This window comes from Eptesicus fuscus, chromosome 9, assembly GCF_027574615.1.
Source record: "Eptesicus fuscus isolate TK198812 chromosome 9, DD_ASM_mEF_20220401, whole genome shotgun sequence".
Taxonomy (NCBI): Eukaryota; Metazoa; Chordata; class Mammalia; order Chiroptera; family Vespertilionidae; genus Eptesicus; species Eptesicus fuscus.
The window spans coordinates 5,187,524-5,211,464 of NC_072481.1; the positions used below are offsets into that span (position 1 = coordinate 5,187,524).

At 45.3% G+C, this 23,941-nt stretch overlaps 1 protein-coding gene across 2 annotated transcripts in view; it reads left to right on the plus strand.

Annotated features, from left to right (window-relative positions):
• The window catches only part of UBE4B (ubiquitination factor E4B), a 94,074-nt gene that overhangs the window by 15,342 nt on the left and 54,791 nt on the right, over positions 1-23,941 (plus strand). For both annotated transcript variants that reach the window (XM_028160996.2, XM_008151753.3), the window contains exon 2: positions 16,824-17,010. In XM_028160996.2, the coding sequence (XP_028016797.2) occupies positions 16,824-17,010 (187 nt within the window). The remainder of the gene's footprint in view (positions 1-16,823; positions 17,011-23,941) is intronic.

Below are 23,941 nucleotides of genomic sequence, written 5' to 3' on the forward strand. Positions count from 1 at the left end.
TGGCTCAGTGGATCAAGCATTGGCCTGTGGACTGAAGGGTCTCGGGTTGGATTCCAATCAGGGGCACGTACCTTGGTTGCAGGCTCGAACCCCAGTCAGGGTGAGTGCTGGAGCAACCAGTCAGTGTCTCTTCACATTGATGTTTCTCTCTATTTCTCCCCTCCCTTCCACTCTCTGTAAAAATCAATGGAAACGATATTCTCCCGTGAGGATTAACAACAACAACAAAACAACAACAACAACAAAAAGAAAGCAATTTCAGAGCAGTGAGAGGCTGGTGAAATGATTGCTGCTCTGTGTGGGTCTGTTGTTAAGGCATTTTGTTGTAGTTTAATGGGCAGTATGTTTTTTCTTGGTGATGCAAAAAGTAATGGGGCAGCTCACAATCAGTGACATCTTATATTTGATGAAACACAGTGTACGCACAGCATTGTTCTAGACCCCATTTTCACATTTCAGCATCTTTGCAATGGGGATGCTTCTTTTTTTTTTAAAGTTTTTTTTTTAATATATAGATTTTATTGATTTTTTACAGAGAGGAAGGGAGAGGGATAGAGAGTTAGAAACATCGATGAGAGCGAAACATCGATCGGCCGCCTCCTGCACACTCCCCACTGGGGATGTGCCCACAACCAAGGTACATGCCCTTGACCAGAATCGAACCCTGGACCCTTCAGTCCGCAGGCCGACACTCTGTCCACTGAGCCAAACCGGTCAGGGCTGGGGGTGCTTCTTATAATGGTGTAACCACCATTGGCCAGGCGGCAGTGGTGACACAGGCAGTCCTAATTGTATGTTCAGTTGCAAAGTGTGACACAGCTCCACAGACTTGTGGGTTTCCGCCTGTCTGTGAACAACACAGGCAGAAATCCCTGCCGTCACGGGGCTTACATTCTGAGATAGGTTTTGAAAGAATCCCTCTGGCGGCTGTGAAGAGAACAAATAAAGGGGAAAGAGTGAAAGCGGAGAGAACGCCGAGGAGCATTACAGGACCAGGGTCAGTGGAGAAGGGGAGAAGGGCTCAGATAGCGGGTGGCCAGCTGTTTTGTGGGCAGAGCCAATAGGGTTGGGTGATGGGGTGGGTATGGGCTGTGGAGGAGCAGTCGAGAATGGCCACGAGACTTGAGCTGTCATTGGGTGGACAGTGGCAGCAGGGAGTCATGAAGTGGTAGCTGCCTAAACGAAACAGACGCTGATTTCCCTCTAAATAGAAGCCTGGGCAGGAGGCGGGGGCTGCATTGCAGCTCCATGCCCAGCAGGGGCCCGGGCGCCTTCTGTCTTGTACCAACTCTCCCAGCATATGGCTTCCATCTCTTGGGCCATGTCTGTCTGCGTTCTGCCCGGCGGGGAGAGCGGGAGGGGAAGGAGAAGCCATGCTCCTTCTCTTTAGTGGCACAGCTTGCAAGTGGCTCTCATCACTTCTGCTCACCTCCCACCGGCCAGAACCTGAGTCACGTGGCCACGGCTGCTGCCAGGAGGCGAAGTGCACTGGGACCGGGTAACCCTATGTTCAGCTACCCGTTCCCTTAAGGAAAGGGAGAACAGTCTAGCCCTTTCTTTCTAAGCCCTTCTTCCCAAATGGGGAGCACTCTGCACCTTCCCAAAGGAGACAACCCCAGTCACCTTCAGAGCCCAGAATCTCCGGGTGGTACACAGGGTGGGCAAAACTAGGTTTATAGTTGTAATACAAATAAATAATGCAATAATTAATAAATAATAATACAGGAATAAACTCTGTGTTTTGTGTACTTGCAACTGTAAACCTACTTTTGTCCTATTCATTACAGTCCAGGAATCTTTAGATTAAAATACAAGTTATCTGCCTGGCCGGTGTGGCTCAGTGGTTAAGCGTCGACCTATGAACCAGGAGGTCACAGTTCAATTGCTGGTTGGGGCTCATGCCCAGGTTGCAGGCTTGATCCCCATTGTGGGGCATGCAGGAGACAGCAGATCAATGATTCTCTTTCATCATTGATGTTCTTCTCTCTCTCTCCCCCCCCCTTCCTCTCGGAAATCAATAAAAATATATTAAAAAATAAAATACAAGTTAGCTGCTGTCCCCCTCCCCAGCATGTAGTGTGGTGGAGCAGGTTAGGAAGATGGAAATAAGAACTCCCAGTTGGAAAAGGAAAGCGTGGGTATGCAGACCCCTAACTGGTCCATAGCGTTGTCAGCTCCTGCCAGGCTGCGTGTGGGCTCCCTGCCTGGCAGCCGTGGGAGTTCCTGGCAGCCTGGTCAGCAGCCCTGGGCTGCTCTCTGGCAGGAATTCCCTTGTCCCTTGCTCTCGGGAAGGTCTTCAGGGTCTGTTTGCCTCTGGAGCCGGACCCTGGAGAATATCCCCTGCCGGCTGAACAGGTTCTGCAGCTCGCTTCCTGCTGGATGCTGATGGAGGTGGCCTTTCAACCCTGCTGAGCCCGGATTACTAGGCTCTGAGTACACCTAGACTGGAGACCACGCACACGCCTCGGGCACATCTGTGTTCCCTCTCATCCCTGCGTGCACATCAGCTAGCTGTCGCTTGAGTCTGTCTCATTCTTGTGGGACTTCTTGCTTAACGTGGCAAGAAGCCAGTAAGCACCCAAATTCTGAGCTGCTCAACCAGTTTCCCTAGAATTACAGGCGTGCTGGCATGCAGGCTGTTTTCTAAGGTGTCACAGGTTTTACCGAATGTTTTACTGTGGCCTCACAAGGGACAGACATTCCTCCTGCAGTGTCTGTCCCTGTGCTGGGCCCTAAGCCATTGCCACGTAAATTCTATTAAGATCGGGAGCTCCAACATAATAATGGCTTAAACAAGATAGAGGCTTACTTTTTAACCCTTTATTTAAATCATTTTTTAATTTTTCAGTTACAGTTGACATACAATGTTCGTTTCAGTGATTAGACATTATATAACTTACTAAGTGATCATCCCAATAAATCTCGCATCCACCTGACACCATCCATAGTTATTAGAATACTAGAGGCCCGATGCACAAAAATCGTGCATAAGTAGGCCTTCCTTCCCCCGGCTGCCGGCACCGGCTTCCCTCTGGCACCCGGGACCCGAGCTTGCTCCCCTCCGGCCACCCGCAGGCACCCGGGACCTGGGCCTACATCCAAAATGATGTCTGGTCTAATTAGCATATTACCCTTTTATTATTATAGATTATTGACTATATTCCTTATACTGTACTTTATATCCCCATGACTATTCTGTAACAACCATTTTGTACTTTTAAAAAATATCCTTGGGGTGGGGGTGGGCTGGAGGGGGTCAATGGGGAAAAAAGGGAGACATATGTAATAATTTCAACAATAAAGAATCATTTAAAAAAAATCCTGCCCAAGAATATGTTTAGAGAGAGAGAGGGAAAGAGGGAGGGAGAAAGGGAGGGAGGGAGGCGGGGGGGAGAGAGAGAGAAAGAGAAACATTGATGTGGGAGAGAAACATCGATCAGTTCCCTCCCGAATGTGCTGATAGGGATTGAATCTGCAATCTTGTGGTATACAGGAGGACACTCCAACCAACTGAGCCACCCAGCCAGGGCACAGGTATTCTTTTGAAATTGGTTGTAAAAATATTAGAACCCTCGAGAGAAAACAGAAGATGGTGAAAAACCTCTGATATTGGTGTGTACACTTGCTGGCCTGAAAGGTTTTGCAATTATCAGAGTCAGCCAATTGTGTGACCCCAGACTCTCCTAAACATTTTGAGAGTCAGCAGAAGCTGAAGGAGGAGAAGGCGGGAGAAGTAGGAAGAGCAGAAAAGGTGTCTGATGAAAATTACTTCTGGTTCTGATCACACTGCCCTGGGGTTGTCTGCTTGCTTGCATATTTCCTCTTGCAGTATAAGCTCCTGACTAGTCTGCACTGTTTCTTTTTATCCAGCTCTTAGCACAGGGCTTGGCACAGAATGACCCACAAAAAATATTTGTTAAATGGCCTGAGTTGAATACAATGTGTCTTCATGTGACTCTTAATTTTTATGTTGCAATAAGTTCTTTTGTTGTTGTTACCGTTACATTTAAGTTGCATCAGTTAAGTTAAAGTAGGCACTTGAAAGAAACATTAAGTCACAGTTGTAATTCATAGTCAGGTATAGCTGGGTTTTATTTCCACCAACCAGTTGAATGACCCCGGGCAAAATATTTAACCCAGTGGTCGGCAAACTGCGGCTTGCGAGTCACATTCGGCTCTTTGGCCCCTTGAGTGTGGCTCTTCCACAAAATACCACGTGCGGGCGCGCACGTTCAGTGCGATTGAAACTTCGTGGCCCATGCGCAGAAGTCGGTTTTCGGCCTGGGCGAGTCTATTTTGAAGAAGTGGCGTTAGAAGAAGTTTAACAAATTTGGCTCTCAAAAGAAATTTCAGTCGTTGTACTATTGATATTTGGCTCTGTTGACTAATGAGTTTGCCGACCACTGATTTAACCTTTTTGAGCCTCCGTTTCCTTACTTGTAAAATGGGGTTTCGAATACTTGTCTCAGGGCTTTGATCTACAGGTTAATTACCGAGTGGCAGTGAACCCTAAGATGTGTGAAGCACTGCCTGGCAGAGTGGATTCCTGGGACAGATCAGCTATCTTTCCAGAGGAAGAGTGAACTGTACGTAATTAGAATTTCAGTTGGTGCCCATATAACATTTAAGAAACCCTTTGCAGGTAATCATGCCAAGAGCATGAAGGCCGTGTCTGCCTGGTTAAGCAGCAGAGATGCCCTGGCTTGTGTGAAAGGTGTTGGAATCCTCTCTCTCCCCTTTACTTCCCGAGGTCTCTTCCCTCCCAGGGGCCACCTTCCGTGTGAAGGCACACTGTCACCACTTGTCAGGTCTCCCATTTTCTAAAGCCTGGAGTGACCAGGGGCCAGAATCTACTCAGGGGTGAAGGTGGAGCGAGGAGGTTTGAAAGGAAGGGAATTGGACAGGTGGGACCTGAGGAGCCCCAGGAAAAACAGGCTGCATAGCAGAACGAAACTCAAGGTGACTCAGATCTGCTCAAATCTGATCACTTATTTTCCTTCTGAAGGGATTGTTCTCCTGCAGGGCTGGGGACACGGTGCCGGGTGGGGGTGGGGGTGGGGGACGGAGACGTGCTGGATTGGTTGTGTTAATTGCTTCCCAGCTGCCATAGCTTTAGCTTCTTGTCCATTTCTTTGAAGACAGTGGTCAGGCTGGGGAAAGAGGGGTCTTTGGGGTCTTAGTATTGAGGAGTGTCAGCCTTGACTTAATTCGCTTTCTAATTAAACATTACGAGACAATTCAGTGCACATTGTTTCTTTGCTTCCTGTCAGTGTTTGGTATAGATTCCAGATGTGGAATAGTCCTGGTAATTTAATGAGTTGAATTTTCTGACTAGATGTGGTAGCACTTTGCTCATGGACCTTTTTGGGAACTGAATTCCTAGGATTTCCAAGCAAGTCATACTGAGCACCTGGCATCTGCCACTCACTGCAGCCACGTCAGGTCAGGGGCTTTTATTTTATTTGGTCAGACCCTGTGTCTGTACTTGTCGTTGGGACCAGCTTCCCCGGCAAGTGGCCTGGACTCACAAGTGCCCACGCTTGCTTTCATGCTCTGCGGTTGCTGTCTTGCAAGTCTGAACACATTTTGAGCAAGAGGCTCTGCATTCTCATTTGGCTCCAGGCCCCGGAAATTCTGTAGCTGGTCCTGCTTGCCGCTGACTTTCTCTGTGCGAGTGGACATGACTGGGTAGAGTTCGACTAGATCCCAAGATTGTAGAAAACCACACGGAAGCTCACCACAGAGAGATTCTTCCTGTTTTTATGGAGAAAATATTAGTCTGTGTCTGACTGTAATGCCATGTCATTAATAGAATTTCTTGAAAATTTTAACAGGTTTCTTTGCATATGTGATATCGAATCTTTGGTTAATTAACTTTATCAAATAGATTCACTTTTTTAAAAATCTGGAGTTTTTTTATTTTTCCTTTTTTTTTATTTTTTCTTAAAATCAAGAGTTTTGACATACAGGCATTTACTTCCATATTATCTTTTTCATTTTGTGCATCTTATTTCTCCAATCTCAGTAAAATTTCTTTTGTATTTTATCCAGGGTAACATATTTTGGTAATATTCTTACAGTGTGAACACTTACTTTCATGAAGTATGAATTGTGTTTAAAACTATAGCTCATGTTGGTTTTAGAATTTAAAAGTGTTATCCAGCCCTGCCAGTGTGGCTCAGTGGTTGAGCATCGATCTATGGAGTCCCGGTCAGGGCACATGCCCAGGTTGTGGGCTCGAGCCCCAGTGTGGGACATGCAGGAGCCAGCTGATCAATGATTCTCTCTCATCATTGATGTTTCTATTCCTCTCACCCTTTCCCTTCCTCTATGAAATCATAAAAATATACATATTTTAAAAATGTTACCCAATGGCTAGTTTTCTATAGTATTAGTATTCATTTATAAATACTTATCTGTGATGGCCAGTCAGGTATTATGATTGACCAAAAATAATCCTGTGCAGATTACTAATTTTAAAAAAACATACATTTAATCTTAGAGATGGAAACATTCTGTATATGGATGTCCTAGTGAGGAAATTTCTGAGAGGGAAATGGAAAGTAATGCAAAATTTAACCTTTTGCACTCGGATGTCGAGTGTGACGGTTATTGAATGTATCAATAATTTGAAATATTAAAAAAATCCAAATAAATAAGTTTGTATGAAAAGGAACTCCAGTTTTTTATTCTACTGCTGCGCTTTGTAAAATCTGGGGTATTTAAAAAATTAAATCCCGAGTAGAATAAAGGAATCGAGAAAAAAGCAAGCTAGTGCAAAGGGTTAAAAATATCTAGCAAATTTTCTAATCTAGCAGAACATAAAAAGTTTGGTGTGATTTGATTTATGTTATACTCATACTAGTGGCCCAGTGCACGGATTTGTGCACATTGAAAGGAAATTAATTAGAAGAAATATTTTAATATCGCTGTTTGCCATTTCTCTATAATAGAAGTGTCAGAGATGAAAAAAAATTAGTAAAATGTATATGAAAATAATATACAAATTGATTAGTAAGTAATCAATAACAACATGGTATAAAAACAAAGACAGGACATAAAAACATTGATAAAAACAATGACTGATAAATTGATTAAACTTATTCTAATATCTCCCTGTATACCACATTAAGAATAAAAACACTTTCAGAGTGCTTGACTAATTTCCCTTGTGATGAAGTATTTACAACTTTAACTTTAATATCACTCGCTCTTCGAACTTGAGAGAAAGCAACATATAACTGACCATATCCGAAAATGGGTTCAGGTAGGAATATTCCTACTCTGTCTAGAGTTTGTCCTTGTGATTTATTAATAGTCATCACAAATGCTCGCATCATGGGAAACTATCTTCGAATTAATTTAAATGTGAGGCCAGTGTCAGACGGGGACAAATCAATTCTTGGAATCAGAACAACCTCTCCTTCCGCAGGTCCTGTTAATACTTCAGCTTCGATTATGTTAGGTTGCAGTCTTTTGTGCCAATAGTTGATCTTCAGACATATTCTATTGACGACTGCACTTTCTTTCAGCTTCAGAATGTTAAAAACAACCAAATTCACGATCGACAATGACAGATCGAAACACACACATGCGATTGGCGCTGGCGAGAGCGTTATATGTATCGCACATGTGTGAGTCAACGTTTATTTTTATTTTATTTATTTATTTTTAATATATTTTATTGATTTTTTACAGAGAGGAAGGAAGAGGGACAGAGAGTTAGAAACATCAATGAGAGAGAAACATTGATCAGCTGCCTCCTGCACACCTCCTACTGGGGATGTGCCCACAAACCAAGGTACATGCCCTTGACCGGAATCGAACCTGGGACCTTTCAGTCCACAGGCCGACGCTCTATCCACCAATCCAAACCAGTCAGGGCCAACGTTTATTTTTAAATTGCCAGTGCGCGTCATATGTACCGGCTGGTCAGTCAGACGGTCGGATGGACGGATGGTCAGTTGGTCACTTAGCCTTTTAAAAAATAGATAATTGTCATGCTCAGGGTATTGAGAGATAAGAACATTCAGAACAAAGCAGACAATAAATATTTTTTGAAGCAAGATGAAGGAAAGAGTTAAAAATGCTAAAAAATTGTTTTTTAAAAAAGCCCTTTTCTTACTGTATGCAGATCCATCAGAGGAATTGATACTTGGGTTTCAGCAGTAATTTTTAAAGATGTTAACCCAGGCTGCACAGGGAAACAATGCATAGCCCCTTTGAACGTTGAATGTCAGTTGTGCAGAGCAGAGCGGTGGTGTCACTTAGGGCTTTTTGTTTTAGGTTTGTGCTTGGTGACCGTTCATTGATTAATTAACCTTTTACTTTTACATAACGAATCTTTTACCTATGATACAGAACAGGCATCCTTTCCCTGGATTTCATCAACAGAATGTCACTTTTTTCCCCCCTTAAGGACGACTTGGGGTCCTTGGGTGGTCATCTGTAAGGGCTTTGGTTTGCTCGTTCACTTTTACTTTGTACAGATGGCCTCACACTCAAAAAGTTTGGTGATTTCTGATCTAGGGAATTGTGAATAAAGTAGTCTTTTGCCTTGAGATGTTGTGATTAGAATGGCAATTATATAATTGTTTCATGTGCATTAGAAATTATGTGAAGGGACATGAAAGATGGGGGAAAATAGAAGTTTCTTAAGTATCATTTCCATTTTCATTTATGCATGATTTGCACTAATAATAATATCCATTGTAATTTAAATTGTAATTTAAAATGCCCAAAGGGAATTACTGCATGTGCCCTTTTTCAAACTGCTTTTTTAAAAATATATATATTTTATTGATTTTTTACAGAGAGGAAGGGAGAGGGACAGAGAGCTAGAAACATCGATGAGAGAGAAACATTGATCAGCCGCCTCCTGCACACCCCCCACTGGGGATGTGTTCACAACCAAGGCACGTGCCCTTGACCGGAATCGAACCCGGAACCCTTCAGTCCACAGGCCAACGCTCTATCCACTGAGCCAAACTGGCTTCGGCATCAAACTGCTTTTTAAACTCGGTTTTAAAAAATTGTGGTAAAATACATATACTATAAATATATACCTCCTTTAAAGAGCAGGATATATTGAAGTGAATAGGAAATAGATTGTTTTCTTTTAAACATTACTGAGCTCTATATAGATGGATGAATGATGGGGTTGGGTGGGTAGAAGGAAGGAATGAGAGATGGATGGATAGATGGGTGAATGAATGGATGGGTATAGATGGGGGAATGGATGGATGGATGTGGATGGGTGGGTGGGTGGATGGATTTATGGATGTGGATGGGTGTGTAACCTCCCTATGAAGCAATAACACATGCCCCCAAGTGCCTCCTTTGTGACTTTTCTATTCCACTGTATCTTGTGCAGACCTTATCATGCTGCATTTTAATTGTTGATTTTCTTCTATGTCTTTTCCCATTGGATCTCGAACTGCTTGAGGGTGGGGATTATGACTCAACGTGTTGTCCTATCTTTAGTGCCTGCTACGGTGCCTGGTGCAAAGTAGACACTTAATAAACCAAGAAAGGACTGCATTTGCGGGGCAAGAATATGTTCATGAAGTGTCTTTTTTTTTTTCCCCCCTTTTATTTACTAGTACTTTATGTATCTTGAACCTGAAAATGGAAACATTCTTTATTTTAATATACACACTCAAAGAGGGAGTTGACCACTGCTCGAATGTTGTTAGAGTGTGACTATAATCTCTGCAATACTAACATGCTATACATAAATTCATTTATTCATAACTAATAATGCACAAGCGCGTGCCATCAGGGGAGTAAGGTTGCCTCTATTTGCAAGTCACTGCACCTCAGCAGGGATTTTCTGCTGCAAGATCACTGGGGTATGGTTACGGCCGTGCACTCCCCAGTGAGACTGACTACGTTCGCATCTCTTCTGTAGCTGAGTTCAGTTTCCTCCTGGATAAAATGGGAAAATAAATGTATGCATCTCTTTGGGTTATTATATATATATATATATATATATATATATATATATGAACCCCTTAGAACAGCAGCTGGCACCTGATAAGGCTAGGTCATGCTACTCATTATATTCTTCTGTCTTAGGCCATCCAGCAGCCGAAGTAGTTGTCCGTGACCAATCAGGGCAGCTGTAGTGTCCAAATGCTGAGTTAGCTTCTCTTTGCAGGCGAGTTGGTGATGGGATTGTACTGAGAAGTAAGGAGACATTTACTTGTGTTCAGGTCAAACCTTTGAAGGAGAATTTAAGTCATTCTTGCTATAATGTTAGGATTGAAGGAAAAGGCATTCTTCCACATTTGGGGCCTCTTTTATCTAGGATGGCAGTGGTAGACTGAGGTTAATATATTTTCAAAATGGGAGGCAGTGTAAGCAGCAGGACTTTTGGAACTTTTAAATGAAAATTAATTTAAAATTACAATTTTTTAAAAGGTAACTGCTGGTGGATTTTATTTTTTTTATTTTTTAAATTTGTGTTTTTTGGTGTTTTTTTTAAAAAATATATTTTATTGATTTTTTACAGAGAGGAAGGGAGAGGGATAGAGAGTTAGAAACATCAATCAGCTGCCTCCTGCATACCCCCTACTGGGGATTGTGCCCGCAACCAAGGTACATGCCCTTGACCAGAATCGAACCTGGGACCTTTCAGTCCGCAGGCTGATGCTCTATCCACTGAGCCAAACCGGTTTCGGCTGCTGGTGGATTTTAGATTGCAGAGCTGTGGTGTTCAGATTTGAATGCATTTGTTTTGGGATGTATTTTGGGCTTACATACAGGCATATTGTGAAATTGTCATAGCATTTTGTAAGTTTTAGATATGGCCAATTATTAAAAAAAATAAAACCACAATAATAATTAAAATAGGAGCTCTCTCTAGAAGAAGACCATTCCAACGAGTAAATATTGGAAAGCGTTTTTCTTTGTTGGGATTTAATTTTTTAGTAGAAAAGTAAGATGCTTTGGTAGAATGACTGTTTACTAACTTGAAAACAATGCTTTTTGGATTTATTCCCCCCCCCCCCCAAGTGCTAAACATAAGAGGACCAGCTTGGCCCATCCTGTCTTAGCTTCTGCCTCGTGTCCCCAGTGTCCCTTGCTGTTTTTTTTTTTAATTAATTTATTTATTGTTTAAGGTATTACAAATAGTAGTACATATGTCTCCTTCCCCCCCCCCATTGCCCATTGACCTCTCCCCGCCCTCTTCTTCGCCCCCCCCCCCCGCACTTGCCCTCTACCCCCCCCCCCCCCACACACACACAGTGTCTTGTGTCTATTGGTTGTGCTTATATGCATGCATACAAGTCCTTCTGTCTTGAATCTATTTTTAGTTAATCAGGAATGTGAGGGTAGGACATGCTACATTAGGATTGAACAGTTCTGGGGAAAGCCCTGTTTTAATGTCATTTGCGAAGCAAGCACTGAAATAGTCAAGACAAGAAAACTTTAGAAATGAGATTTCATTATTAGTATATTTGGGTTGACTTGTGGTTTAGGACAGAAGTTGAGGAATTGGAAGTTCCTTTTTTTTATGCTTTTGGTGTTTTCTCTCTGTGACATCGGGGGAAACAAACTTTTAAAAAAAAGTACTTTTGCTTTACTTAAAAGACATTATATCAGTCTTATGCTTAGTGTAAAAAAGCAGAGTAAGCACAGAGAAGAATGTTTAATAATATTTTGGTATGTTGGGGCTATTCTTAGTTTGTGTCCCATATGTTCTGTTTGTGATAAAATTGGACGATTCAAGTCTCTTAATAGTTCAGTGAATTTGACAGGCCTTTATGCCTGCAGTTGCTCAGAACCATCCTCTTGGGAGGCTCCTGTCCAGATGTTCCCAGGGTCCTCAGGTTGCTGAACCAGTGCAAAGTCACCACCATTGTAGAAAGTGGTCAGTCCACTGAAGGGCGTGGCTGCTGTGGGCAGCCCCGAGCACTGCCCAGTCATGGCTGTTCTTCTCTTAACAGTAGGTCTTTACGATGGGGCGTCAGGACCGGTCCTTCCAGTTCATGTGTGCATGGACCTGCCTCTGTCCCTAACTGCATTCCTCCATCTCCCTTAGCAGTCCACAGGATATTCACAAAGTCTGAGTCTTCATTCTTTTTTACAACCTGTGCTTGTAGAGTGGAGGGGGCAGAGGTTGGGAAATACCAGCATGATGGAGATCTTTCTTCTCGGAAAACTTCCTTTTCTTCCTTCAAGCCCGCATTGCAGTGAGCCAGGACATTTATTCTGTGTTTACGTCACCGAGGACATCTGAAGCTAACATCTCAGGCTGAACTTGGCACCCAGCGTTCAAGTGATTTCACGTTTTACCCAAAGATGATAGTGTTATTCAGTAAACTTTATGTGCAATGCGTTTTCTAGACGTTTCCATGTCTTCTTTCATTCACGCAGCAGATGTTTAAAGAGCACCTACTGTGTGCACTGCACTCTTCTAGGCACTGAGGGGACATCAGAACAAAACTGAGAAAAGTCCTTGTCTTAGAAACTTGCTGCAGGGGGGTGGTGAGTAAGTAGCGCACAAAGGGCGTCACAGATGCAGCAGAGCCGTGGAGGTAGGAGCCGCGAGGTGGAGAACAGGGCGAGGGCAGTGGTTTCTCAGGGCTCGATGAGGAAGGCACCGTTCGTATCCCCGGGGACAGAAGCGGAACAGAAGCCCAAAGGTTAAGCGACTTATCTTGAAACTACCTCGGTAGTAGGTAGTAAAGGTTGAATTTGACTTTGAAGTCAAGCATGAGCTAAATTTAACCGCCTCTAAGGTACTGAAACTTAATTCTGAGCAAATTTCCAAATGCTGGTTTCCATGAAAATTTAGTCTGTCTTCACCAGGCGTTCTGTTGTATTGGTGTGTATACCTGGACACATTTTAAAGTATTAAAATACTGCCCTGATTTCAGAATGTATCCAATTGACCACGCACCACGATCTTCACAGCCACCCACCCTAGTCCCAGCCGTCACCCATCCTCCTAGACTGCGGCAGTGGCCGCCCAGTATTTCTGCCTGCGCCCGCGCTCCCCCAGTTTATTCTCCATCGCAGCCAAAACAAAAACGTAAAAACGTAAGCAAATCACTTTCTGTTCAGAGCCCTTTGGTGGTTCCCAGAGCCAGAGCTATTCTGTATAGGCCAGTGGTCGGCAAACCGCGGCTCGCGAGCCACATGCGGCTCTTTGGCCCCTTGAGTGTGGCTCTTCCACAAAATATCATGTGCGGGCGCGCACGTACAGTGCGATTGAAACTTCGTGGCCCATGCGCAGAAGTCGGTTTTCGGCCGGGGTGAGTCTATTTTGAAGAAGTGGTTCTAACGCCGAGCCACACTCAAGGGGCCAAAGAGTCGCATGTGGCTCGCGAGCCGCGGTTTGCCGACCACTGGCATAGGCTATCCAGCAGCTGAAGTAGTTGTCAGTGACCAACCTTGGAGGCCCCTTTCCTCTCTGAGCTTGTCTTCTGCTCATTGTGCTCTAACCACTCTGGTCTTCCTGACCTTGAACATGCCACGCACAGTCCCCCCGCACTCCCCAGATCCCATCTCCTCCTTCGGGGGTCTCCAGACGCCCCTGTGCCAGAGAGGCCTTCCGTGTGCTTCATCTGGAGATTGTGGCTATCCCTCCCTCTTTATTTCTCGCTGATGGTGCTCGGAACCACCTGGCGTCCTTTCGGTTCATTCGGCTGTTGTCCTTCGGCCTCTAGAACCTGAGCTCCGTGGGAGCGGAAGTGCTTAGGTCGCTGTGGCGCTCGGAGATGGTTGCTGAAGGTGCATCTGAAAGGAGTCGGTCCTAGAAGGTGCAGCAGCCTGGGTTCTGAATGTTCAGTTAGCGCTCGTGTGTGGTTCCGGGCCTCGGCCTCCCTCAACTCCGTGTGTTAATTTCTCCCGTTGCTCAGTGTGTACAGAGCTGTTCCGGGCCTGGCGCTGCGCCCGAAGCTGGGGATGCAGCAGGGGCAAGGTAGGCATGGTTTTCTCATGGAGCTTCCATTCCACTAGGGCAGAGGTCGGCAAACTGCGGCTCGCGAGCCACACGCGGCTCTTTGGCCCCTTGAGTGCGGCTCTTCCACATAATACCACGCGCGGGCGCGCACGCACAGTGCGATGGGAACTTCGTGGCCCATGCGCAGACGTCGGTTTTCTGCTCAAAAGAAATTTCAGTCGTCGTACTGTTGGTATTTGGCTCTGTGGACTGATGTGTTTGCCGACCACGACCCTAGGGGAGCAGAGTGAGACAGTGAGGAAGAAAGAGAAGTATTTGCCGTCCAGGAGGAGTGCGCGGAGGATGGAAAGAGGCCCGTGGCCTCAGCTGAGGGGGCACGGAGGGCTGTGCAGGAGGCCATGGCGGGGGAGGCCGGCAGGTGACTTTCAAGCTGAGAATGGAAGGAGGAGGAAGAACCAGCCATGCCAGGAATGAGAGAAAGTGCTCCCAGGCCAGAGATTAGATAAGTTTACGATGTGCTAGTAAATGTCAGAGGGCCCGCTGGCTGCCGTGGAGGCCGGGTGCCCGGGAGGCGGCCGCGGGCCGGCGAGGGCTGGTAGCCCAGGTGCAGCGGAGCCGCTGCCTGGGGACGTGGGGAGAGTGACCCGAGTCTCTGAAGCATTCCTGATTGCTGTGTGGACAGAGGGTGGGAGGAGGGACTATGACAACATGCTTTCCTGTCACTCAGGGTTTTATTCTGTACTTAGAAGATTTTTAAAATCTCCCTGGCCCTTGGCAGCCACCGTTTTGCTTTCTGTCTCTGAATTCAGCTAGTCCGGCACCTCCTGTGGAAGGAAGCACACAGCAGTTGTCTTTTTGTGCCTGGCTTCTGTCACATGACATAATGTCCTCAGAGTTCGCCATGCTGTAGTGTACGTCAGAATTTCCTTCCTTTTTTGTTTTTTTAAATATATTTTATTGATTTTTTACAGAGAGGAAGGGAGAGGGATAGAGAGTTAGAAACATCGATGAGAGAGAGACATCGATCAGCTGCCTCCTGCACACCCTCTACTGGGGATGTGCCCGCAACCAAGGTACATGCCCTTGACCGGAATCGAACCCAGGACCCTTCAGTCCGCAGGCCGACGCTCTATGCACTGAGCCAAACCGGTTAGGGCAGAATGTCCTTCCTTTTTGAGGCTGAATAATATTCTATTGTACGGACACACCACATTTTATTTATCCATCTATCTGTTGATGGACACTCGGGCTGCTTCCACCTCATGGCTGTTGGGAATAGTGCTGTTGTGAACACAGATGAACACATACCCGTTCGAGCCCCTGCTTTCATTTTTCGTAGAAGTTCCTGGTTAGCTGTCTTGCAGCAGGGACACACGGAGGGCTTCTGAGCGTGGGGTCAAGAGTCAGGATGCCAGGCGTCTGAACAGTACAAGGAGCAGATTTCCTACAATGTTACAAGGACAGACAGCCTCTTAGTTCAGATGAGGTCCCTCCCTGATAACGTTTGTCACAATGTAATGTGTCCCCTTCCTTATTCCGAATGGAAAGAGTGTGTGAGCAGCCTGGTTGCTTTGCTTCTCAGGCCTGCTTAGAGCCGGAAGCCTTGTCGTTGTCATGCGTCCTCGGGGCCTGGGACAGCAGGTGGTCAGTGAGAGGTATTGACTGACCAGGGGGATGTGTCAGAGTGTCTCTAGAACTCTTGGAATACGTTTTAGAATCCGAACATCTCTACTGAATTTTGAAATACTGAGAATTTGTATTCATAGCGCTGTGAAAGGTAGGATAGTCTTTTTTTTTTTTTTTTAATATATTTTATTGATTTTTTACAGAGAGGAAGGGAGAGGGATAGAGAGCTAGAAACATCGATGAGAGAGAAACATCGACCAGCTGCCTCTTGCACACCCCCTACTGGGGATGTGCCCGCAACCAAGGTACATGCCCTTGACAGGAATCGAACCTGGGACCTTTCAGTCCGCAGGCCGACGCTCTATCCACTGAGCCAAACCGGTCTCGGCTAGGTAGGATAGTCTTTCAAGTGGTTAGGAATTTAATGACTCTCAACATGGGGGATATCTAATTTTGTAATCTAGATTTATAATATCTTCATAACTCTGGGATATTAGTATAAGGAAGAAGTTGTAGATTACATTTTTATTGAAATTAAGAAAAACTAATCATTCTGCTCTTGAACGTGATAAGTAAAATTTGTGTCTTAGTATAACTTTTGTTACTTTCTGTCATTATTTGAGTGATTAAAATGGCCATGTTATATAGTTTTATTAAAATAACAACAAGCTTTAGTGTGTTTAAAAGTGTGGTGTGCTAATTGTAAATTCACAAAATCAGTCAAGAAAGTGTGATAAATAGATAAGATGAGTAAGATGCAGTTTTATTTATTTGTGTGTGTGTGAGTGTGTGAAAATGTGTTTATTCTACCTTCACATCTAATTTAACATTTGGTTTGGGGTAGAATTTAGGAATTAAAATACATTTAAAAATATTTTTATTCATTTCAGAGAGAAAGGGAGAGATAGAAACATCACTGATGAGGCAGAAGCATACATCTGCTGCCTCCTGTACGCCCCACACTGGGGATGGAGCTTGCAACCCGGGCATGTGCCCTGACCAGGAATCCAGCTGTGACCTTCCGGTTCATAGGTCGATGCTCAACCACTGAGCCATGCCGGCTGGGTGGAATTAAAATAATTTTTAAGCTGCAGTTTTTAAAAAGTGAGGTGGTAGCTTACAGAAATACTGGTACACTGAGTTAATACTTTCCTCAAATGGGTACTTTATTCTCAAGACATATTTAGTCGTTCCGCCCTAATGTGGTTACTGATAACGCTGATGTTCCTCTCCGGCAGACCAGCGTTCCTGCTGTGTATTTACATTTGCCCTTTTCCCCACGTAGATCCGGCGGAGGCGCCTGGCTCGACTTGCTGGTGGACAGACCTCCCAACCGACCACCCCGCTCACCTCTCCCCAGAGGGAGAACCCTCCGGGGCCCCCTATAGCGGCATCAGCCCCCGGCCCCTCCCAGAGTCTTGGTCTCAATGTCCACAACATGACCCCAGCTACCTCCCCAATAGGTGCATCAGGTAAGCCTCTCTTCAGACCTGGGTGTGTTTAGCATTCTAATCATAGCTTCTTATTAGCTTATAGTGTTGACATTTCCACAACAGGGTACAATAAATTGGACAGCAACTTGTTAAATCCTGCAAGCCATAGTTTAGAATTTGAGATTATTACAGCATGCTTTGTTAATGTCGACTCATTTTGATAGTGATCTGTGAAAACTAACTGTTTTCCTTTCCATAACTTATCGTTTTTTCCAAACAGGGTCAGGTCTTATCTTTGATGGCGAAGTGATTAAGACTATATTTGGTTCTGCTGATGTGATGAGTTTGGTTGATGCTTTTAAGATAAAATCATCTGAAAGTATGAGATTGAAATAATGGTCAAAGTAATAAGCCTCTAATTATGGATTTCCTTGTTTACATTGGCATAGAATGCTTTCTCTGAATTTTCAGGCCATAAAAGTTTGTCTGGTATGATGTTTTAGGGCTATCTTATTGACAATTACTTAGCTAACAAAAGGTTTATTTCCTTTTTTTTTTTTAATATATTCTTATTGATTTCAGAGAGGAAGGGAGAGGAGAGATAGAAACATCCTATATAATCCTATATTATAAAGAGGTAATACGCAAATTGACCATCACTCCAACACACAAGATGGCCGCTCCCATGTGGTCAAAGATGGCCATCCCCATGTGGACACAAGATGGCCAGCAAGGGAGGGCAGTTGGGAGGGTCCAGGCCTGCAAGAGAGGGCAGTTGCGGGGGGCGGATCAGGCCAGCAGGGGAGGGCAGTTGCGGGGGACCAGGCTGGCAGGGGAGGTAGTTAGGGGCAATCGGACCAGCAGGGGAGCAGTTAGGTGTTGATCAGGCTGGCAGGGGAATGGTTAGGGGGTGATCAGGCTGGCAGGCAGAAGTGGTTAGGGGCAATCAGGCAGGCAGGCAGGTGAGCGGTTGGGAGCCAGCAGTCCTGGATTGTGAGAGGGATGTCTGGCTGCCCGTGAATTAGGCTTAAATGGGCAGTCGGACATCCCTCAAGGGGTGCCAGATTGGTGAGGGTGCAGGGTGGGCTGAGGGACACCAATTTCGTGCACCAGGCCTCTAGTCAATAAGAGTCATTGATCAGCTGCCTCCTGCACACCCCCTACTTGGGATTGAGCCTGCAGCCCGGGCATATGCCCTTGACCGGAATCAAATCCGGGACCCTTCAGTCCTCAGGCTGACGCTCTATCCACTGAGCCAAACTGGCTAGGGTAAGGTTTATTTCTTTATAATTACTAAGTTCATGGTTGATATCTAGGAGTATCTTTGTTGGGAAACGATGATAGTGACTCATACTGAATATTTGAAAATATCTGTCCTTTCTCTAAATGAACATTTCTATCAAACATAATTATTACCAGTGTAGTAATTATTGTAATCATTTAAGATCCTAATTATGAGAAAACAGGTGCTAAGAGATCTGTATTGATTATCATATCATCTAATAATTGAACATTCAGTTTTTAGTTCTGTAGTCATTGAATGCACTCTCCCTTTGTCCCCTCTGAATAACCTGTCTTGTCTAGGTTGATTAGTCAATTAAAAGTGTTTTACAGCCCTAGCTGGTTTGGCTCAGTGGATAGAGTGTCAGCCCGCGGACTGAATAGTCCGGGTTCAATTCCAGTCAAGGGCACGTGCACAGGTTGCGGGCTCGGTCCCCAGTGTGGGGTGTGCAGGAGGCAGCCGATCAATGATTCTCTCTCATCGTTGATGTTTCTGTCTCTCTCCCTCTCCCTTCCTCTCTGAAATCAATATAAAAATTTATTTTATTTTATTTTTTTTTTAAATATATTTTATTGATTTTTTACAGAGAGGAAGAGAGAGGGATAGAGAGTTAGAAACATCGATGAGAGAGAAACATCGATCAGCTGCCTCTTGCATACCCCCTACTGGGGATGTGCCCGCAACCAAGGTACATGCCCCTGACCGGAATCGAACCTGGGACCCTTGAGTCCGCAGGCCGACGCTCTATCCACTGAGCCAAACCGGTTTCGGCTAAAAATTTATTTTAAAATAAATAAAAGTGTTTTACAGAGTTTCTGTTGTAGACATCAGTATAGCCTCCTCCTTATGTAAAAATAAATGCTTATACATCATTAGAAAAGTGAGAACAGTTCAGGCCAAATCATCAGTAATAAACAGTGCCTTTGCCTGAACTGTCTCCTCTGTACACTCCGAGAAGCTGTGCTGGGCTCTGGTAGGGGAAGGGTTCGGGATTCCGGTTGTGTTTTACCTTTTCCTTGGAGACAGCACTCCTTGTCTCACCATGGTTGCCATCCCTCCTCCCCCAGTCCTGTTCCCTCCCCACGCCCCTCCCCTCAGGAATGCTAGAAACTGTCCAGGGAGAACTGGTTTGATGGGGAGTCTCACTGCATCAGGGAAGGTCAGGCAGGAGACCCAGAACTCTGTGCTCCTGGCAAGCCCCTCAGCACTCCTGGGCGCAGCACGCTGTCTGTTTGGGACCAGCAGCACTAACCCCAGCATGCCCCTGTGCAGTGAGCAAAGCTAGAGAAAAGCCCAGAACCGTGCTGCCTGTCTCATTTCAGATTCATGACCACAAACCCAAGTGGACCCTTAACAGTGGCAGGCAGTTATACCATACTAGAGGCCCGATGCATGAAATTTGTGCAAGCGGCTCGGCCCTCTCAGCCCCGCTGCCTCGGCCTATCGCAGCCCATTGCGGCCCTGCAGCCCCGCCCACTGGTCGTTCTGGAAGGTCCTCCAGAAGGTCGTTCCATTGTCTGATCTAATTAGCATATTATTATATAGGATTTCCTGGTTTCCTTTCCCACTCTGCTAATTATTCCTTACCTTCTACAGTCTGCAGCCTCATTCTCCATGCGCACTCTTAGCTGATGGCCCCCCCTTCCTATTCGTGAAGAAAACGTGAGGCAGAAGGGACCTCCTGAAGGGCTTGCACTGCCTCCCCGCCCCCCCCCCCCCACTTGTTGTAGGTCTTCCCTAGGTCCCAGCTCCTCCCACCTGCTCAGAGCCCTTGCCCCAGCAGTCCCATTTCTCCTGCTTTGTCAGATTTCCCACCTCAAGTGAAAAACGTTTATTTTTTAATAGCCATTTACATTCTGTTCCTTCTCCCATCATGGGAATAAATGAAAAGGAACTCTTACCCCGGCCAGGTGGCTCAGTTGGTTGGCGTGTCGTCCCATACATCGAAAGGTTGCAGGTTCGATTCCTCGTCAGGACACATACCTATGTTGCAGGTTTGGTTCCCTGTTGGGTGATGTTTCTCTCTCCCTTTTTCTCTTTAAAAATCAATAAACATATCCTCTGGGAGGATTAAAAAGAAGGGGAACTCCTGATCTCATTTCCCCTGCGGGCTTCCACCCACATCTCTGCACCCATTCACAACAGAACTTCGGGGAGAGTTGCCTGTGCTCACTCTCCCCCCTCTGCCCTCACACGCTCTGAATCGATTCCCTCAGATGAGGCCTCGTGGTACTGAGTCACCGTCTGAGCTGACCTGACAGCTTCACTGCGCCTGGCTTTGGCCCTTTTTTCCTTGAAATGCTTTCCTCCCTTCTCTTCTAGAACAGCGGTCGCCAACCAGTGGTCCGTGTGTTCCGTGAGGTCCGAAAGGTTGGCGACGGCTGCTCTAGGCCACCACAGTCCTGGTTTCCTCCTGTCTCTGTTCTTCTTGGTTCTCTGTGTGGCTCTTTATTTTTCTGCATTCTGAACGTTAGCGGGCCCAGGACTCAATAGTTAAGCTCCCATCCTCTCCTGTGTTTATTCTCTTCCTGATTTATCTGGCTTCTTGGCTTTCCTGTCTCTAATCTGATGACTCCTAAGCTTGTCTCTCCAGCCCAGACCTGTTCCTTGAGCCTCAGACTCAAACATCATCCAATACACATCTCACAATTAACCCGTCCACAGTCGCGCTCCTGATGCTTCCTCATATGTCATCCTCCCCCAGGACCTCATCCCAATAAATGACAATTCTTCTTTCCCTACTTGCTTAAGCCTAGGCATTATCTCCTCTGTTTACCTTCTATTCTAGCTGCGGGTCATGAAAACTCTCTGTAAAGGGCCAGGTAGTAAATAACTTTGGCTTTGAAGGCTGTTCGGTCTCTGCCACAGCTGTTCTTCTCCACCCTGTGGCACAAACGCAGGCACAGATGATATGTAAATGAAGGAGCGTGGCTGTGTTCCAATAAAGCTTTATTCATTGGGTCAGATGTGGCCCGCGGACTAGCTTCCTGGCCCCTATTCCAGGTCCTTTAGGCAAAATAGAACCTGACCAGATTCTCACACCCCACCTCACCCGTCCTGCTGCCACCCAGGTCCCAGGCACCTGCACGGCCTGCCTGGGTGCTGGGGGGCCTCCTCACTGGTCTCGCCAGGCCCTCCCCGGCCTCAGTGTGGAGCCAGGGGGTCCCTCTAAAGCATAAGGACCACGTCCTACAACAGCAGCGTCAGTTTTACAGCAAGCTCATTCCGATGCCCACACTCAGGCGCAGAAAGACTGGGACAGCTCTTAGTTCTTGGCGGTGCCTGTGCTGTGAAGTCCTAATTGTGTTTCTCACCGTCGCCGTTATTCACAATCACATGCAGGTAGATGCTATTGGCCATGTCCTTGGCAGATGGGAGAAACAAATTGGCATGAATTTATTAAGTAAACAAGTTTAAACAGAACAAAACAGGAGACAAACCCCTCATTAAAAGGTCACGTCAGTTCACAACCTTGCACTGGCTCCCTGCCTTCCCCGAGTGACTGTCAGTCCTCCCCGACCAGGGCTGCGTGTGGCCTGACCCTGCTGCCGCCCCGGCCTCCTCTCTCACCGCTCTTCTTACTCCCTCTGCTCCGGCCATGCTGGCTTCCCTGCTGTTCTGGAACATTCCAGGCGTGATCCCTACTTGGGCCTTTATATTTTCTGTTTCTGTGCCTAGAATGCTCATGCCCTAAAATCCACAGGCTTTTTTGGTTAACTCTCCAGATGTTTGTCACTTTCTCAATAACACCTTCTTTGGCCGCCCTGTCTCAAACCACAACCTCTATCCACACAGATGGTTTTTCTTGGGCTGATGTGGCACATGTACTATCTGCATGTCCTGTTTTCTCTGCCTTCCCTCCTAGAGTGAAGCTCCCTGGGGCACAGGCTCTGTCCCCAGTGCCTTTAACAGTGCCTAGCACATGATGTGCACCGAATGAAAGATCTGCTGAATTAATCAATCACAAGAGAAAATGACCAAAATGACATAAGCATGTGTAGCTTAAAGAAATCTCAAGCCTGGCCGGTGTGGCTCAGCGGTTGAGGACACATGCCCAGGTTGTGGGCTTGATCCCCAGGGGATATGTGCAGGAGGCAGCTGATCAGTGATTCTCTCTCATCATTGATGTTTCTATCTCTCTTTCCTTCTCCTTTCTCCTACCTCTAAAAACAATTGAAAAAACATTTTAAAAAAATCTCAAGAGGATAAAATAGTGTGTGTGTGTGTGTGTGTGTGTGTGTGTGTGTATGTGAGTGTGAGAGAAATACTGGAACAGAGCTAGTGTTGCAGCTTACCTATAGGCATTTGGTTTGGTTTATACCTGAAAGGGAATATCATTCAGGAAATACTTCAATGCTAGGAGCAAAATCTTACAAAAGTAAAACCCTATTAAAAAAAAAAAATCTAGCCTTCCCACACAGAATGCATAATTTACTTTAACAAGATCCTAGTAGTCATAGCAGTTTGGGAAGCTGCCATTTTGAAAGTTGTAATTCATATTTTATTAAACAGACTCTCTCCGTTCTTTGTTATACGCGCCCTCGTTCTTAAAATTTTTGGTATGTAGAGATTTTGCTCATCTTCTAAAAGAGGATCAGAGATTTGCCTGTGTTTTAATTCTTTAATGTCTGGTTTTATGGACGTGAAGGGTGTTATCTATGCCTTAAAGCTTGGCCTCCTGATAGTGATTCCTCAAGTTAGGGGTGGGAGCGGGTGAAGACAGACGCATGTGTGTGTGGTTTGAGAACAAAGCAGTATTTTGTACAAGTGTTTTGATTGGTTTTACTCATGATATTGAATTCATATTGATTCTGAATGAAGTCAGACCATCTGATTTTGAAGTTTCAGAAAGGAGTGGTGTCATGTGGTTGTACAGATGGAGGAACTAGTAAACATAATTAATTCTGGAGAATTGCCCCACTTGACCCAGAATGTGAGGCTCACATGGAGAGTTCAGGAAAAAGAGCATGCAGATGATCTCCTGGATGTCTTATAGAAACACTAGAGGCCTGGTGCACGAGATTCATACACAGGTAGGGTCCCTGGGCCTGGCCGGCGATCAGAGCCTTCCCTCCCCTGGCTGCCAGCTGGGGCCTTCCTTCTGTACCGACCCCTGGTGGTCAACACATGTCATAGTGAGTGGTCGAACTCCCAGTCGGTCGAACTCCTGGGGGGACAATTTGCATATTAGCCTTTTATTATATAGGATTGGAATGCAGTCCATTAGCCTGAGTGGAATACTCTGGCACTGTATTGCTATGGGCTGTTGTACACAGAGTGTAGCTATCGTATGTGATATTACAAATACAGGTTTTCAGACAGTGTACTGTATTTATCAGTTTATTCTAAGGCCTGGTTTTATCAGGTAGGCTTTTTAAATCTGCTGAACTGATATCCCATAAAAATTGTTGAACTATATTATTAATTTATTTTTATTAAAAAATTGTCAGACCTTTCATTGTGATAGGTAAACTAATGTTCTCCCAAGAACATTATTGGTGCTCTATTATCTAGTCCTTCAATAAATATTTACTGAGAACCTACTTTGCATTACACTTCTTGAATTAATGAATTAAAAGTTTTGCTGTCTTCCACAAGCTTCTCAAAATTCTCACTACATTAGATATTTTCCATATTTCCCTTGAGTCTACTTAGGAACACTGACAATTTCGTTTCTCTTTTCCTTCA